At 39.8% G+C, this 18,668-nt stretch overlaps 1 protein-coding gene and 1 non-coding gene across 2 annotated transcripts; both read left to right on the top strand.

Annotated features, from left to right (window-relative positions):
• Window positions 1-6,092: 6,092 nt before the first annotated feature.
• On the top strand, window positions 6,093-18,415 carry ddx54 (DEAD (Asp-Glu-Ala-Asp) box polypeptide 54). Its single transcript, XM_085358282.1, has 20 exons — window positions 6,093-6,331; window positions 7,236-7,362; window positions 7,447-7,517; window positions 7,606-7,794; window positions 7,920-7,969; window positions 8,060-8,101; window positions 8,378-8,473; window positions 8,563-8,684; window positions 9,700-9,761; window positions 10,089-10,220; window positions 10,316-10,526; window positions 10,628-10,759; window positions 10,911-11,132; window positions 11,244-11,317; window positions 13,039-13,239; window positions 16,986-17,134; window positions 17,225-17,338; window positions 17,428-17,538; window positions 17,654-17,745; window positions 17,901-18,415. The coding sequence occupies exons 1-20, from the start codon at window positions 6,215-6,217 to the stop codon at window positions 18,140-18,142; spliced, it is 2,556 nt and encodes an 851-aa protein (XP_085214408.1). The 5' UTR covers window positions 6,093-6,214; the 3' UTR covers window positions 18,143-18,415.
• Window positions 6,488-6,559, top strand: trnac-gca (transfer RNA cysteine (anticodon GCA)). The gene has a single exon. It is a non-coding gene; the product is annotated as a tRNA-Cys (tRNA).
• Window positions 18,416-18,668: the final 253 nt, after the last annotated feature.

Below are 18,668 nucleotides of genomic sequence, written 5' to 3' on the forward strand. Positions count from 1 at the left end.
AACACTAAGCGTTTGAGAAGTGAGGAGGCCAATTACTGTATTTTCTAAAATGTTTTTCCCCACATTTATTCATGAGGTAAGATTTCAGCTGCTAAGAGTTCAGGGCTTCCTGTGTCAACTTCGCTGTGTCAGAATAAATCAGATGTTCTGAATGGTCAGCAGGCAGCTCAGTTTAGCAGCTAGAATCCTTAAAGACATTTTGGAATAAGCAATGACTTCATGTTCTCTAAGGCACCTTCATAGCATTCCAGACACTGGTTTACACTGTGCTCTGGTAATAAGCCAGACAATCCTTCTCCCATTTGGCTCAGTGGATGCCACATCCCCATTTCTAATTTCTTTTTAAATTTCTTGATCTGTTAGACCGCCGAACCCTTTTCCATTTTCCCTCAGTCCTTAAATGAGCAGCATTTCCGGATCTTGCTTGTATTTGTTTTTTGTATTCTTTGTCGCATGGTAACCTAATGGTTTTCAGAAGTGCTTCTGAGCAGTGAATTACACCACAGAGTCAGTCTGCTTTTCTAAATCCCCAAAACGCCAAATCCCAAATTCTCAACATCCTAAACTTTTTTTTTCTTAATTGTCACTGATTTGGCATCAGTTTCCAACCTAGACACATTTCCCAGGCCCCACTGAGAATTTTTACTAAACTCTAAAGACATTAACAGTCACCAGAACACATTCTTCACAGTGATTCACCACCGGAGGCAGATGTTAAAACACGTTTCCAGAAAATGAAATCATCAAAACTCTCAACACAATCGGAAAAGAGTTCACCACTTTGTCAAAACTCCACACTTCTCTTGCAAAATGAAACACAGCACTTAAAACCACGCTCTCTCATCTGAAAAACAACTCCTTCCACTAAAACATTCTATGTACACACAGTACTACATCACCTATTTTAAGTAGTAAATAGCAAAACTAATCATTTCTCTTACATAATGCATTGGCAATATGAGAAATACTATAAAGAAAAACCAGTGTGCAGATGCAAAAGGTAACAAAGGCACTACAAAAAAAAGTAAATTTGCCTTCTGCTCTCTGGGGGGCCTCCTCTTAACCTTCCCCTGTGTTCTTGCTGCACCATCGTCTTGCCTAACGCCTGTACAAGTCAGTTGAAGTTACTTGAGGGCTGTTTCATACTCTGATGCAGGATTAAATTGTTATTCCAGTTGAGTTATCAATACAAAGTGTGCTAAATGCTTAAATGATGCAATTTGTGTTGAGAGATTTCCAAAACTGTGATTTCAAATTACATTTAAATGAGCCAGATGGAACTGTGCTCAGAGTTTAGCAGTTTGGAGTCACGTTGTTGACACACAAGCTTCATGATATTAGAAATGTCTGCAAATTTCTATTTTTTTGGGTTAAATAATGAGGAAAACTGTAAACACAGCATGAGACGTATAGTTAGTCCTATGAGCTATATCGTACACGTAAAGCATAAACGCTTATCATATCGTTTGTTCTTTGTTTTAGTTTCTTTTGTGAATAAAACAAGTAGGACACATTGAATAACCTACCTCAGTAGAGATCCTCTGTTGCTGCCATTTACTGTATAGTCATGTTGCAGGAGATCCAGGAAGACGGGGGGGTTGCGTTCAATCCCTGTGTGCTACATATTTGGCAACTTGTGTAGAATTGCAAGACAGCCTCAGGAGGCTGGAAAAACCCTCCCATACAATTTTCTGATGTAGCATGTAATGAAGCCTCAGTAGAGTCATTACTTTGTGTCTTGTGCATGATGGCGCTGTATGGTTTCAAGCATAAATAAAACTGTTTTGATCCGATTGTGAGATACTGCCACAAGAGAACGAAGTTTAGTGAGAGTTCTGAGAAAAGAGTGAGCGCTTCCAAGAACTGTAATGCAAACACAAGCTTAGTTTTGGGCCTTGATCCTTGCATAAAGAGCTTTCTCTCTGGATTCCCTGAATCTTTTAATAATATTACAGTAGATGATGACATGACTAAATTCTTTGCAATCCTACGTTCAGAAAAGTCATTCTTAAATTGGTGAACCTTTTATCTTCTCTGTCTTTTACAAAGTGGCGAGCCCATGCCCATTTTTACATCTGATAGGATCAGTTTCTCCGACACGCTTTTTTAAAAACACCTAACCTAACCTAAAGAGCTTTTTATTACGTGAATACACAGCATTCCATACTTCTGAAAACATGCTGCTAGTGACAAATTCAAAGTTAAGACATATTATTAAAAAACAGGACAAATATAAAAGTTCCATTTCAACATTTCAATGTGTCTGTGTTTTATTTTCAGTTGAATTTGATCAAATACCACAAAACTTTTCAACAGTCAAAATCACCTATTGAGAGTTGGCCTCAGAGGTTACAACGTCGATCATGATGGGTTAAGTCGGGGTCCAGAGAAATCACCAGGTTAACATACTTGTAAGTCTACTTGAGCATGTGAGTGCTGCTCCTCTGAGCGTCTTATCAGCCTGTGGCACTAAGCGTGGCAGGGTCCAGTCAGTGGCCAGATATTTTGTGCATGGCTGCTCTGTCTTCTTGCCCAGGAGCTTGGGGGGGTGGGGGTGGCAGTTAAAGCCCAGGGGCCTCTCACCATCTGCTGCTCTCACTAGGGGTGGGACAATTACACTCACTGTGCAGAACATCCTTGCTGCTCGGGCTCTGAGACTTTTATCTACCTCACCAGGTTATTCACATCAGCATGATTCACTCTGCCTGTTGGCATATTGAGCAGAACGTATAAATAAGGACTACAGAGTTAAATAAATATACAACTTAAATAGACGTCCAAATGTTTCAGGCGTTCTTCATATTTTCCAAACTGCTGTACTTGACTGATTTTAAAATTATGGAATTGTAAGTTTTCTTTAAGGGCTGAAAGAGTTTGCTGTAATAATAATAATAATAATATAAAAAATGCATCTTTTTAGGTCATCACTCAGTGTAATTCTTGCATTTGACAACTTGGATAGAATTTTCTTTCATGAAACAAAAATCCAAAGCAGATATTTCCTCCCATACGGCCATTTAAAACTATCTGAGGAGCTGTTATCAGATTTCCGAGATTAATGTGCCCCTTGGATGTACAGCGTCTGGCATGAAAAATCAAACCAGTGTTTGAAGGCTTGCTGCAGGGATTTGAACGCCTGATATGCTACAGTGCATCAGTTGCAACACTAATTGGATGTTTGGACTATTTTTAAAAGGTCCACTGAACCCACGGCCAGCTTTTTGAAGAGTGCTGTGATAAATTATTGAGTCGACACAGATATGGAAGAATATTTCACTTCTACCCCCATTTAAAAGCTAAGCTTTACGAACCATAAGCTCAATAATCTCTTAATTTAAACATTCCCCTCAATCTCCAAGGCTTAGAGGCAGCATCTGCCACATACAGAAACATCTTTAGAAAAATCCAACCTGACACATGTTGACATCTGTTTCCCTAATGACTTTCATTCAGCGTTCACTCGCTCACAGACTGAATGGCAGACTAGTGTATTTGTGCACTCACTAAAACACACACTGCAGAGTTTTTAGAGGTTTTAGCTTCTATGCAAGTCTCCTACAACCAAAAATACATTTGCATTTTAAAGATCTTATGATCACACTTAGAGAAAGATGGGTTGTTCTGCAGCCACGTCCCAAATTGGAAAATTAAAACATGCTACTGTAGCTTTGTTTTTTTCCCCTCTGTAGCCCAAGATGCACATCAACAAAAACATTAAAAGCCCTGCCTGATGAATAATAAATAACCCCAGAAAAGAAACTGCCAGAGTCACATGATGTGGAGATGAAGGAGTTATTCAGGAGGGCTCTGCAAAGTAGGAAAACTGAGAGTTAAGATACTGCCAAGAGCTTTGGAGGCTGACCCGAAGGCATGCTGATGCCAAAATCCCGGTTTTATTTGAATGCTTAGTTGAAACCACCACAACTTTCCCGCTGCTGCCAGCTTCATATCTTAATCCCCCCAGGCTTTATCACTTAAATCACCCATAAGGACAAAAGCGGAATCCTATCCTGGCGACTCGCTGCACCTATTGCCTGTGTGTAAGCCCTCTCAGCTCCCTGAACAGATTTGGGTGCAGGCCACCAAAGTCAGGCTATGTCTGTGTGTGTGGAGGGGGAATATGAATGGCATTAGCTCCAGGCTGTTGCCATGGTGTTGACTTATTTACTGTACGTCAGCCCACTGACTTCAAGCAGCACAGTACATATTTTTTTTTGGCTGTCAGTGTCAGTGTTATCATCCAAAGGACACATTTCCACTGGGTGATTTAAAAAATTCAACTGTGGCTGGCTGTGAACAAGTGAAGTTTATGAGCAGGGGCACTCTGAGCTGGAGATACACCTACCCAACAGAAAACGCGTTGTTAGTTTTAATTCATGATATACTTATAATAAAAAGAGTTCCCTTGAGAGGGAAACAAAAAAGTAGTTCATCAAAAAGGTGTGAAAAAGCACAAGGGAGTGATTGTGAACGGACAGCACGGCTACACCATGACAGTTGGGGGGTGGGGAGGTGATATCTTGGGCAGCTGTTTTCTTGAGCAACACGACGACTTGCATTTTAATGAAACCACAAAGGACATTTTATTTTGTGCAAAAATCAATACATGGATGAGTGGATTACAAGAGACTACCAGAGGCAAATATTGCCAAAATGTCTTATGTGAAACCATTTTAGCATAAAATGAAATAAGACCACAAGACAAAAAATAAAAAAAGCTCAGATTTGATCCTAATATTTGATCCCTTCATTTATCCGGTTGTGTAAGATTTGAATTTGAATTTCAAAGATTTGTTCTGTATATCTTTGACACTGCGCATTTAAAGAGTAGAGGGAGCACTCTGTTTAGTAATACCATCAATGATAGTGTGATAACGAATGATAAAATACTTTTTTTCTGCTTAATGTGCTCATAAGGTGGCATTTAAAAGGAATAATCCTAAATTTAGCACTGCAAGTAATTAACAAGGAAACTTTGAGATTCTGTCCCCCAAGCCTGTGTTTGTGCCAGCAACTAAAACTGTTTTTTTGGAGCATATTTCAGGGTTGTATATAGGACAGTTGTGGCGTGGATGGGTAGACTTTCCCTGCCAAAATGTGCTGTGCACTCACAAAAAGTTATGCAACTGAAAGAATTTGTCTTCCACGAGTTTTTGAGTCATATAAAAACACAGTCATCAGAATGAAAGCATATTTGGGTAACGCTCTTTTGCATGCTTGAAGAATATTTTTTATCTCTTTAGTTGTTTCCTGGGGCTAAGCTATACCCAGCACCAAGGAAAAGAAAAAAGAAAAAAAGAACACAGCTTTGTTACTTTGATTTTTTTATCAGTCAGATAAGAGAGATTATATTTGCAAAAATGTGCAACCTTAGTGATCTTAATGTGAATTTGTCTGGATACACTGGAGCTGCAAGATACGGGAACTGTCTGTGACTGTGAATAATACATCGTAGAGATTCAAACTATGACTCAGCAATGAGACATCTGTGCCAGCTTTTATATGTATATAGAAACACTAAAACAATAGGGCAAATGGGTGAGGATGCTTCGTATCAAAAAGAAATGAAAAGCAGCGTTCCTGTTTGATTCCATTTGTACAATACACTGATTAAAATAGATGAATACATTAAGAAATGAATGTTACCCCACCACTGTGAGAGGCCAAGTGGCAAATGTTGTGCTGCTTTTAACAGAATTTAAATAGTCCGGCAAGATATATAAAAAAACATAATGTGACATCTTGGGTGCAGGCATATAAAGATTAACCCAAAGAGCTCAAAATCTGCACACCAGCATTCAGATTAATCTTTAAAAGCTTTCAGATTTTAAACTATATATCAGTGCTTTCTTTTAAAAAAAATCCAATTTTACTTTTAGGGTGAGTGAACAAATTAATTCTAGAAATTTAAGAAACGTAGTCACAGACTTATTAAAAGAAACAGTCTTTAAATCCTGCATGTAAATGAAATATTGTTGTAGCTTGTAACGCGTTTCACACTCCCTGGCAGTAGGGGGCAGCGTTGAGTTTCAAGCCACGCGACTGCACTTGGAGGTAGAAGAAGAAAATGAAGCTCACACGTGTTTTCAACATGTCTGCGTGCTGTGTCTTTTGATGGGGTGTTTTGAAAACTTGATGCCATTTCGATAATTCAGAAATCTGCAGAGAAAAACAAATTTCCTGCCGCGGGCTGAAAGGACACTAAAGTGACAGGATGGCTCAGAGAAAGAAGAAGCTGACGAAGAAGAAGAGACACACAGCCAACAGAGAGCCGGAGACCGACTCTGACGGAGACTTCGAGCTGGCTGTTGAAATTAAAGACGATGATTCGGTAAGTTTTAAATGATTAAAACCTTCTTACACGTCCTCTCGAGTCTCTTAATCATCTGATCGTCGATCTGCGCGATTCATCGATGTCTAATGTCGCTGTTTTGAGCCCGCAGCTCTGTCAGCTACTCATGGTTTTGCTGAGCCAGTAGAAGGCAGAGGGGGTATAGCTCAGTGGTAGAGCATTTGACTGCAGATCAAGAGGTCTCCGGTTCAAATCCGGATGCCCCCTGAAAAAACAGTTTCTTCTCATATACTCTGAATTATTTGTTAGTACCATTGCAAAAACAGTTTGTTTCCTTCCGCTCTAGTTTTAAACTAAACTAAACCCTGAAAGTAGAATGGAAAAACTAGTCTCTAGAATAAGAAAAAGGTTAAACTAATTGAAAATGTTGCCTTTAGAACTGCCCTAATTTCTCCAGATATTTTTGTCCATAATATTTGTCAGAGATGCTCTTGTGCATACATTAACTGTACCCAGTGGTTATTTAGGTACAATTTTGATGTTACCTTCAGATCCAAGTCGTCTGGCCATTCTCCTCTGGCATTAACAAGGCATTTTTACCAAGAGAACTGCCACTCACTGGATATTTCCTCGTTTTTTTGCATCATTCTCCGTAAACCCTAGAGATGGTTGTATAGTAGATCAGCAGGTTTTGAAATGGTAAAAATTTGTAAATAACAAAGTGGCATCTGTGGATATTTAGCGTTTTGCTGCACCAGAGATGTAGGTCTCCCACTCTTACATCACAGCAACAACCCTTGACCATAAGATTTTTATTAATTCATTCTCAGTATAAGGAATATTGAAATCTTTCACTGTATAACGTTTTGATCAGTTTTTTAGACGTCTTGAAGGTTTCATCTTGCTAAGAAGTAGTGCTCGTGTTTCTTTATTTGTCTCACAGCCAGGGCGGAAACTGCCGCGCTTCCCTGCAGCATCAGAGTGCTTGTCAGATGTGGAGCCAGACACCAGGGAGCTGGTCAGAGCTCAAAACAAGAAGAAAAAGAAATCTGGAGGGTTTCAGTCCATGGGTAGGTTTTCCACTATCTGCCTACTTGGATGTGTCCATTTGAGCTGAAACAAAGCTAGATGACCTGTCTGATGTCTGATTTCAGGTCTCAGTTACCCTGTTTTTAAAGGCGTCATGAAGAAGGGTTACAAAATTCCTACTCCCATCCAAAGAAAGGTTTGTTGGTGCTGCTTCGAGGTTATGTGTCATGTTACACTGTGATGTAAATATGTGACTTATTACCCTCTTCTTTTCACCACTTCAGACTGTACCTGTAATTTTGGATGGAAAAGATGTTGTAGCCATGGCTCGGACTGGCAGCGGTAAGACTGCTGCCTTCCTGATTCCCATGTTTGAGAAGCTAAAGGCCCCTCAGGCCCAAACAGGAGCCAGGGCCCTCATTCTGACCCCCACCAGAGAGTTGGCCCTACAGACCATGAAGTTCACGAAAGAGGTGAGTGGAAATTACCGTTCATGTAGGTCTTGCAGGTGAAAAGTGTGAAATAAAGCCGTTAACTACATCTTTAGGTGTGTCATTAATGTACTACCTGTTTTCCTTTCTCTATCGGGGTCTCGCAGCTGGGAAAATTCACCGGTCTCAAGACTGCTTTGATCCTTGGTGGAGACAGGTGCGTGACTACTTAGCTGTCTTGTTACTTTGTTCTTCTTGTTGCTCTTTGATGTCGTCTGTTAATGTGAATGCCTCTGCTGTTTTTCAGGATGGAAGATCAGTTTGCTGCTCTCCATGAAAACCCTGACATGTGAGTGCTTTTATATATTTATTTATTTAACCTCCCACCAACCCCCAACGTGGAGACCTAAGTTAATGAATATGATAACAAAGACATGTAGAAGTTTCAAATTGATACCATAGTTGTGTCTACTGCAAATAGGTATCAAATCCCACCGATCTTGACCTTAAGGTTAGAATTCAGAGGTCAAGTTTTTTGAAAGTCACATGATAACTTAAGAAAAAGGGTACATAGGATTTTATGGATTTTTATGCTGAAATGCTAAGCTCAGTTCTCCCCCTTCAGTATCATCGGTACCCCTGGTCGTCTTATGCACGTTGTCATGGAGATGAACCTGAAGTTGCACAGTGTGGAGTATGTGGTGTTTGACGAGGCTGACAGGTGAGAAATTGCATTTTTCATGTTTTTTTTGTTTTTTATTTATTGCTCTAATTTTCCAAATTGAATTCTGAAATGTTTTCCTGAATCAGGTTGTTTGAAATGGGCTTTGCTGAGCAGCTTCAGGAGATCATCCGCAGACTTCCAGACACTAGACAGACTCTGCTGTTTTCTGCCACCCTGCCTAAACTGTTGGTGGAGTTTGCCAGAGCTGGTAAGATTAACCGTTTCATTTCTACTCTGTTAGGTTTAATTCAGTTGAGTCCAAGTCACAATATTGAAACTCTGTGATGTAAGTAAACAGCCTAAATTATAGATAGAGACCGAGTTGATTTGTTTCATCTGAATGTAGTTGACATCTTCTGCATATTAGAGAAAACGCATAAACTGTCTTCTAATGTTTTCCCATAGCTGCTGTTTTTAACTGTCGTCTGGCCTTTCTCACCTTCATGCCCCACTTCCCTCAGTTTTTGTTAATCATGAAAAAAAAGAAAGTTAGCATCTTTTTTTTCTTGGGAAATGAAAGTTAGCAGAATCTATTGATATACACTTGTTACCTTTTCACTACAAAAATCACATTCAAAGTCATATCCATTTGAGTCCCAGTCACACAGATCTAGAGAACAGTTGGTAAACACCTGCCAACCACTGGTTGGTAGCACAAAATGTGTATTCCCTGACCAGTTGGTGGGTGCTAGAGGTTGCTGGTGTTTGCAGGGTTAAATTGGTTACATGTAGGTTGCAAACACTTGCCAATTACTCCACAAGCAGCGGTGAAACTGTGAAATGGCAACACTAACTGTGCCTTTTTCAAATGTGTTAGCCACGTTGGTGAGGCATAACTTTAACTTTGAAGGTGAATGGTTTCCACTTCCAGTTTGTATCGTTCTTCAAGTTTTACTGCTGATCAGCTGGTAAGTTAGTGAGTGCTTGGAGACAAGTTGGCATTTTCTATACAAACCTCTACAGTTGTTACCTGGATCCTCACTGGAGAGGGACATGTGACCAGAGACCATAGAGAGTGAATGATATTCTTTGACTTCAGGGGATTATGGGAAATAACTGCTGACAACGAGAAGTGGGCGTAACCTGAACTGAAGATCAAGTTTTTCTGGCTTATTTTCTCATCATAAAGCATATTCATTCAACTTAGCTTCCATATTTTTTCGCATCTAAAGGCAAATGAACCTAATTATATTCACACCGGTGTATACAAACTTTTTTCTCAGGCCTGACAGAACCTGTACTGATTCGTTTGGATGTGGATTCCAAGCTCAGTGATCAGATCAAGGTAAAAAGGCAGAATTTGCTTTTGTTTTATTTACCTTTTGGTTAATCTGAGAAATTAGATGGAAGGTTTTACATTATTTATTACAACCTGAGTACAGGATTATTGCATCTACTCTACATGCTAACTTATGTTAAATCAGCTACTGTGTCAGTGTCTTGGTCTTTCTACTTGTTGCTCTGTCTTCAGACACTTGCTATTCAAACATTTTGTATTCTTCTCCCAGAAATGTTGAAAGATTTAAATGTAAAGCCCAAAGCAAAAGTCCTTACAGTCACCTGATGTTTCCATGGCTTTGAGCATGTTTTAATTTCTTCTAACTTTCATCAGCTGTCATTCTTCCACCTGCGTGTGGATGACAAGCCGGCTCTGCTGCTCCACCTCCTGAGGAACGTAGTGAAGCCTCAGGAACAGACAGTGGTCTTTGCTGCCACCAAACACCATGTGGAGTACCTAAAGGAGGTAAGATAACAGTGTAGCCTAAATTTGTGAGAATGTTAAATATTGTTTTAAAAACTAGAGCTTTAGTTGACTTCTTTTTTTCCCCTGATGTCCAGCTGCTGTCGTCAGAAGGTTTAGAGTGTGCCTACATCTACAGTGCCCTTGATCAGACTGCCAGGAAGATCAACATTGGGAAATTTGTGCATCGGAAAGCCATGGTGCTTCTGGTGACTGATGTTGCTGCTCGTGGTATAGACATCCCCCTGCTGGATAATGTCATCAATTACAACTTCCCCTCCAAGGCCAAACTTTTCTTGCACAGAGTTGGTGAGCAGCTGTATGCAGAAGGAACAAAGTGATTGAGCCTCTTTAATTTGAAATGATTAGGCCAGCATTACGTGTATTTTCCCCCTGTCTTTTCCCATCAGGGCGTGTGGGACGAGCGGGCCGAAGTGGCACAGCCTATAGTCTGATTTGTCCTGATGAAATGCCTTATGTCTACGACCTCCACCTCTTCCTAGGGCGACCAGTTCAGTTTGCTTCACCTGAACACACACAAGGTAGACTCCACTGCATGCCTGTCAGGTCTTAAAGTGATAGATGAACTGTTTAACTGATGTGCTACACATTTGAGGTTGCTAATAAACTTTATTTAGTGTTCTTTTTATCTGTCACTGTATTGAAATGTCTGCATTTCTTTTCGTACTCCAGATTCAGAAGGTGTGTTTGGTCGAGTCCCTCAAAGCATCTTGGATGATGAAAGTGCTCATCTGATCACGTCTCACGAAAACTCCCTGGACCTGCAAAATCTGCTCCGTGTCTCAGAGAACGCCTACAAGCAGTACCTCAAGTCGCGGCCAAACCCCTCGCCGGAGTCCATCAGACGGGTTAAAAACACAGATGTGTCCAGCATGGGTGTCCATCCAGTACTTGGTAAGTTCAAAGGAGGATAAAGTATAAAAAGAAGAGAGAAGTTATGAAAATAATCAAAAGGAGTAGTGAGGAACTGATGGCAGTTAAGTAAGACAATTTGATTTGTTTCAGGGTGTGGTCTGGAAAAAATGGAACTGGAGTGCCTTCAAATAGTCGATGCCATCAAGAGCTACAAATCCAAAGCGGTGAGTTTGATGCAGACTAGAGCTGGGCGATATGAGATTTTTTCATATCACGATATGTTTTTTTCATTTCAGGCGATAACGATATCTATCACGATATAAGCCAAATAACTATATTTGTAAGATTTAAATGTGCCGTTGCTCACAAGTAAAATGTGAAATAATGAGCAGCTTGTTTTTATTTAAATATTTATTTCCCATAATAAGTTCAACAGGGTAGATGTACTTAAGGAACATGAGACTTTTTCAGGTAAATAAAGGCAAATATTGCAAACTACACAAAAGGCAGCCGCTAAAGCGTTTAAGTTTCAAAATAGAACAAACGAAACAGACTAAATTGTCAATTCCACTTAGAAACAAAATATTAATAATAAAAATAAATCTTAGTTTGTTTTACAGAAGAACAGACAAAACTGACTAACTTTTGTCAATATCAAATAAACTGAGAACTAAAAGGAAATTCTCAATCTCTCCTTGTTGTATAGCTGAGCTTTTCAAACAGTTGTAACAGTTACTTTAGTCTGACAAAAGCCGAATGACGAATTAGCGCTTCCAGTCAGAGACTGAGGCTACGTCCACACGTACACGGGTGTTTTTGAAAACGGAGATTTTCCGTTTTCGTTTTAAAAAATAATCCCGTCCACACATAAAGGCAGAAATGAAGGAAAACGCTGCTATGAACATGCCAAAGCAGCAGGTGGCGCTAGATTCCTAACCGTGCAGAAATGTTGGCCAATCAGAAGTCTAGAAGCCTCGGTGGGAAAAAGTAAACAAAGCTGGGGCATAGAAGCAGAACCGAGTCGTATGTGTGGACGGACAGTAACTGTGTGTATATGTAAGCATTTAAACACTGCAGAGAGTAGAATTAACAGTAACAGTATTGTAGAAATTCATTTCACTGAAACAATAACGTGGCGCACAGTGTGACGTCAAAAAATGCGCACATCTTTGACGCTGCGTTTTCTCCGTTTTTCTCGCCCACACGTAAATGCAAAAACTGAGTTTTCAAAAATATCCACCCTGGCCGGAGTTTTTAAAAATCTTCGTTTTCAGTGACCAAAAACGCCGTTTACGTGTGGACGAAAGGTGCAAACGCATATAAAAATCTGCGTTTTCAAGAATGCCCAGGTACGTGTGGACGTAGCGCATGCACCAGTTTATTGTATTTCCAGACTTGCTTTCGGCACAATTTACAGTGCACGCTACTCTGTTTTTTGTCAGACTTGAAATAGCCGAAATACCTTCACACTACGGAACTTCTATGGCTCTTCCGTTCGACAATCTCTCCGGCATTGGAACCATCATCTGTTTTCTCTTCGGAAACCTTCGGTCACGCTCTGTTGATTTTTCTAGTCGGCGCACTCATTTCCTCCATTACCCGGGCGGTACGGTGGCTGGCTGCTTCCCAAACAAATACACATGTGCGGCTTGGCACTTGTGCTGTACGTAACAAGTCACGTGACGTGACGCTGCGGCTGTGATTGGTTCGGCTCTGCGCTACTTAATTTGGATTGGCTGTTCCTTTTTTTTTTTTTTTTTTAAGAGGACAAGAGCGACGAGGTCTATCGCAATAGTTAAATTTTTCTATCGAGAAAAAGTTACATCGCGATACATATCGTTATCGTTCTATCGCCCAGCTCTAATGCAGACACATCGCAGCGCTGCATTTTCTGGTAAAAAGTGTTCTAGTAAGCAAAAAAACATATAATTGTCTCCTGAAATAGACCATCTTCGAAATCAACTCCAGTAGTAAGACACCAGCCAGTGAGGTGATGCGGGCCAAACGCTCTAAAGACACTCGGCTAGTGGACAAATTCAGCAAGCAGAGAGAAGACCGAGCTGCAGAAAGCAGGCTGCAGCAGCCAACCAACCCCACCACTACTGCTGACTGTGACATCACCGAAAAGGATGAGAGTGATTTAAAAGTAAGCATGGGTGAAGTATTGCTTCTTTCTTTCTTCCCTGGATTGCTGTAGTTGCAGGTTTACATCAGTTTCATTAAGGATTAAGCACACATTGAACTCCAGGAAATCATAAATGAAAGTGTGGATATTACCTGTCCACAGATTCATGGTGACGTAACTGCTCTTTTAACTGTTTGGTGACTTTGCTTTGTTTGGCGATTGTAGAAATGGTTTACATGAGCTTATAGCTGAGATTCAGAGGTTTCTGCAGCACTTATATTTCTGACCTCTTGTTATAACCGATTAAATGCGATCTCCTCCCTTTTGCCCCCATTTTTGGTGGTGTGGGTGCAAATGATCAGGCATGACATTCTCAAAATAAATCAGATAAGATACTGCAAATAATTATTTCTGGATTTGTGCGATTGAAATGAATTGAAAATGTGTATGCAATGATACAGTTTTAAAGATTTGGCCTAAATAATTTTTCGAGTGAATGAGCCTAAACATGATGACCTAACCAGTGACACCGTGTCACCTGTGAGACACACACACACACACACACACACACACACACACACACACACACACACACACACACACACACGTATGACTTTGCCGGTCTCAGCTGAAACAATTTCAGTGTTTCAAACCATGTTCCAGGATTTTTCCTTCACCATTTATGAGGTTTCAAGAAGAAGATAAACGACAGATATGAATGTTTGAAAAAGTTATAGATGAAAAGATTCGATGAAAAATACTCAAAGGATAAATTCAATTGTTTATTGTTTTATGAATAAGTTGAAAAAGAAAAAGTTAAACAAGTAAATAAAGAAACAAGGTAAAATGAAGTAAGCACAAAACGTTAACAAGTAAATAATGAAACAAGGTAAAATGAAGTAAGCACAAAAAGTTAAGTAAATAAAGAAACAAGGTAAAATGAAGTAAGAGCAAAACGTTAACAAGTAAATAATGAAACAAGGTAAAATGAAGTAAGCACAAAAAGTTAAGTAAATAATGAAACAAGGTAAAATGAAGTAAGAACAAAACGTCAACAAGTAAATAATGAAACAAGGTAAAATGAAGTAAGCACAAAAAGTTAAGTAAATAAAGAAACAAGGTAAAATGAAGTAAGAGCAAAACGTTAACAAGTAAATAATGAAACAAGGTAAAATGAAGTAAGCACAAAAAGTTAAGTAAATAATGAAACAAGGTAAAATGAAGTAAGAACAAAAAGTTAAGTAAATAATGAAACAAGGTAAAATGAAGTAAGAACAAAAAGTTAAGTAAATAATGAAACAAGGTAAAATGAAGTAAGAGCAAAACGTTAACAAGTAAATAATGAAACAAGGTAAAATGAAGTAAGCACAAAAAGTTAAGTAAATAATGAAACAAGGTAAAATGAAGTAAGAACAAAAAGTTAAGTAAATAATGAAACAAGGTAGAGGAGAGAAATCCCCAACAATCCCCTCTGAGCACGCACTAGGCGACAGTGGGGAGGAAAAACTGCCTTTAAACGGGCAGAAACCTCCGGCAGAACCAGGCTCAGGAGGGGACAGTCAACTGCCGGGACTGGTTGGGGAGGTGAACAGAGGTGGAGCAAGACGAGGCTACACCTGCTGAGGAAGCAGTAGAGTTCCTCCTCCAGGGCCAGCGGAAGCGTTTGTTCTTCTTTTTCATGCAGTTTTCTACAAGAGCTTTTTTTTCCAGGATGAGGGTTCTCAACTCATCGATGGTTTCTTTGTTTTGTTTCTCAAGCTTCTTGCACGTTTTCTCCACCTCTTCCAACGTTGCTTGTTTTTCTTCAAGCTTTTCCCTGAGCTCTTTGGATGTTTCCTCCTGCATTATCTTGTCCTTGTGCATGTCTGCGTTTCTTTGTTGTACTTCTTTGTACATGTCTTGTAGCTCCTCATTTCTTCTGTGGATATCTTGGAGCGTACGCTGCAGGTCGTCATGTATGTTGTCTTGTTCTTGCTTTTGCGCCTGCATTTCAGTGTGTTTGCGCTTCAAGTTGTTGTATTCCAACAATATCCCCTTAGTGAGCTCGGAGTTGTTTCTCGCCATTTGCTCCATCCTTTTCTGCATGTGCGAGCATTGTTTGTCCAGTTTTTCTTTTTCCCCTTCTAGTTGCTTTTTCTCGTGAAGAAGGTCTTTGTTTTGGCGCAGAGTATCATCCACCTTCTCTTTCAGCATTCTGTATTTTTCCTCCGTGACTTTGAGTTTGTGCTCCATGTCTCTTTGCTTTTTCTCCTGTTCTTCCTTCTGTTGGAGGATTTCTTCATTTTTTTTCACAGCTTCATCGAAGTTTGTTTGGAGCAGCCGATTCATTTGGTCCATATATTGGAGATCCCATTCTGTCTTCTCAACCGTAGCTTTGCTGTCTTTAAGCTGGTTGGACATCTCCTTTAGTTCCGCGCTCTTTTGCTTGTTTTCCTTAATTAGGAAGACAATCTGCTCTCGGGCTTGTCCAAACTTGATTCCCCAACCCTCATTAATAATATTTATGTCGGGCTGGCGTTTTTGTCTTTCTTCCAGGTTCTTATTTTGCGCTTCCATCTGTCTACACTTCTCCTCCAGTTGAAGTTTCTCTTCTTCAATCTGTTGAATTTTATTCTGGAGGTGGTAGTTTTCCTTCTTACTGTCATGTAATGCCCTTTGGACGGCTAAGAGGTCATTTGGGGAAATTGGCCGGCCACGACAGGAAGGAGAAGCGGCGTAATCTTTTTGCCTTGGTTGGTGTCTTGTTGGATACATGTTGAAGGTTGTACACGACAACAACGAAAAGGTTTCCAAAAGTTTCTGTGGTGAACGCGTGAAGGCTGCAAACACAAATGCTGCAAGGACACGAACTAAAAAACTGCTGTGTGTCACCCCTGTTTAAGGAAAAACTTCAAAGGATCGTGTAGTGACATCATAACTCCGTGAGCCAATGAGATTGTCATGTGACATTTTGGAATGGAGATATTTTTTTTTAAACCGTTTTCAAATGTAACTTAATATTTGACTGTTTCTTAACTGACCTGTTTAGCTGATTAAGAAATGAATTGAAACGAGCATCACTAACGTTATATAACAGACAACAGGAAAAAAAACAGGTTTTTTTCTAAGTAATAGAGGTATAATACATTTTTTAAAATTTTTTTTTAAATTATCCTACTTTTTATAAGAGGGAACATTATTTAAAGAATATGTATTTAATTGGAAAACTCTCTATTCATCTAAAGGCTATAACAAAAAAGGTGAGCTTCCTGCTCAAAAATGAAATGACCAAAATAAATGGAGCATTTCTCTGCAATTACAAACTCTGTGTAAACAATCTTGGTTTCAAAATAAGGCTAATGCTGGTGAGATGTCATCACAGGTGTAAATATTACTGCAGATGTTACTATGTCAAAGTCTCACAACTGTCTTATGTTTATTTATGTAGGCAAGACCTACTTTTCACTTCTTTGCTTTGCTATATGTTCTTGAGTGTATTAGTTTGCCAGCAGCACGAACATGTACTAGTGTCAATAATAATAGTACGGTGGATTAGAAAACCTGCTCACAAGTTGAATAAACACCCAGGATTGTTTCATCATTTTCATTCAAAACCAATATTTGAGTCAAAATGAGAAAGTTGTTTGTGCTGTCTGATGAAGAAGAAGCAAAATAAAGTGCAGTTTTGATGTAGATGATGTTGTATACAAACTAGAAGAGGAAGATAGTAGGATCTCTGTATCATGCTTTGTCACTTTGTACCATGTAATTCTTTCTATTTCCACCAGGGGGTGTTTTCAGAAGTGGTAGGTGGTAAAAGAAGAGGTCAGCAGGAAGATGGCGAAGAGCGACCAAAGACCAAGAAAAAGAGGCAGTCAGGCAAAGATGAAGAGTATTATATCCCTTACAGACCTAAAGACTTTGACTCTGAGAGAGGGTGAGGCATTAAACTGTTGCATCTGTTTCTTTAAAAAATGTGAATGGCTTTGTGTTTTATGCTGTTTTGTCCTGTGTTATGCGTCGACAGGTTGAGTCTCGGTGGAGAGGGCAGTGCTTTTGAACAGCAGGCCTCTTCAGCTGTCCTTGATCTCATGGGAGATGAAGGCGATCGCCTTAACCAGCAGAAGAAAATGATGAAATGGTACAAATTTCCCTATGTTTGACTCAGTATCCACCAAATGGTCATTTCAAACTATAATTTAAAGTCTTTTTTCCCCCTTCTTTTTTTAGGGACCGTAAGAGGAAGCGTTTTGTGAGAGAAACGGGAAAAGAAGACCAGAAGAAGAAGATCAAAACAGACAGCGGTCAGGTTATCAGTAACAAGAAGAACAGGAAGAACTTGTATCCTTCCAACAAAAAGCTTCTCTGTGTGCTGCTCTCAATGACCCTCTTCTCTACTCCTATGACAATATTAAGCTGTACTGTGAAGATGTTGTATCACTTGACAACATGTCAGTTATGAGGAGTGGAAGAAAAAATACAAGATTGATGATACAGGATCTGGATCAGATGGAGAAACAGGCGGAGGAGGCAGGAAGCCAGCAAGAGGTAGGAAGGCATCAAAATGAATAGCACAAACATGTTAAATATAGACCATCAGCCACCATGTTTTAACTCAACTCTAAAGGTAAATACTTCAAGTCCCTCTTCCAGCCTTGCGAGCTATAACCTCCAACCTCTTTGTTGTGTCGTGCCTCTCCCAGGTCGTGGCCGTGGCCGACGAGGTCCAAACGTACAGAGCTCCGGTGACCACAAAGCACGCTCGGAGCTGAAAACAAAGGATCAGATCATGAAGCAGCGCAAGAAAAAGCAGAAGCACCAGTTCCTGCAGGGCGGGGGGATGAGGAAGCTCCGCTCCAAGAACAAAAAGTGGCTCGGAGAAGTTAAAAAGTCAGGTTTTGGAAGGGGTGGCCATAAGAAAGGCAAGCTGAGGAAGAAACTGTGAGGAGGACAGAGGGTTGATGGTGTGGAGGACATCACGAGGAACTGGGTGATAAGCGTCAGAATCATCTGAGATCATCACCAAAGATTTTCCTGGTGCTTCGTGTGACTGTAGATTAAGGAGAAAATGATTTGTGCATCTTTACACTGCAGAAATGCACGTCACTTCTTCCTTGATGGCCTGCTGAACTCTGCGTTTGCCACAGAGTGATGTTTAATTATGATCCACTAACCTGGATTTACTACTTGTAAGCATGTTGGCTGTCTAATAAAAGTGTTTTGGAGTACTGAAATATGTCTTATCAAAATGGTAAAATACAGATATTAAATATTGTGTGCTTAATTTGCAGTTAGTTTCAAAAATCGTCTCGCCCATCTTTTCTTAAAATAAGAGGTGCTCTATAAAAATGACATTAAATTCTGTAAACGTGCTCTATTTGCAATTATTTATCATTACTGTTGTCCAAGTGGTCTCATTTCAAAGTTGAAAGCGAGCATCGGAACGGGCAAGAAAGGCGACTTTTAATTGA

The sequence above is a fragment of the Diplotaxodon limnothrissa genome, linkage group LG7, assembly GCF_057381915.1.
Source record: "Diplotaxodon limnothrissa isolate DT_005_m linkage group LG7, D_limnothrissa_male_GT1.1, whole genome shotgun sequence".
In the NCBI taxonomy this organism is placed as follows: domain Eukaryota; kingdom Metazoa; phylum Chordata; class Actinopteri; order Cichliformes; family Cichlidae; genus Diplotaxodon; species Diplotaxodon limnothrissa.

Bases quoted from the DNA above. Each gene is read 5' to 3' on its own strand.
- ddx54 (XM_085358282.1), top strand. From the start codon at position 6,215: ATGGCTCAGAGAAAGAAGAAGCTGACGAAGAAGAAGAGACACACAGCC. The intron at 11,318-13,038 runs GTGAGTTTGATG...CTCCTGAAATAG, and splicing joins AGAGCTACAAATCCAAAGCG to ACCATCTTCGAAATCAACTC. The intron at 17,339-17,427 runs GTACAAATTTCC...TTCTTTTTTTAG, and splicing joins CAGAAGAAAATGATGAAATG to GGACCGTAAGAGGAAGCGTT.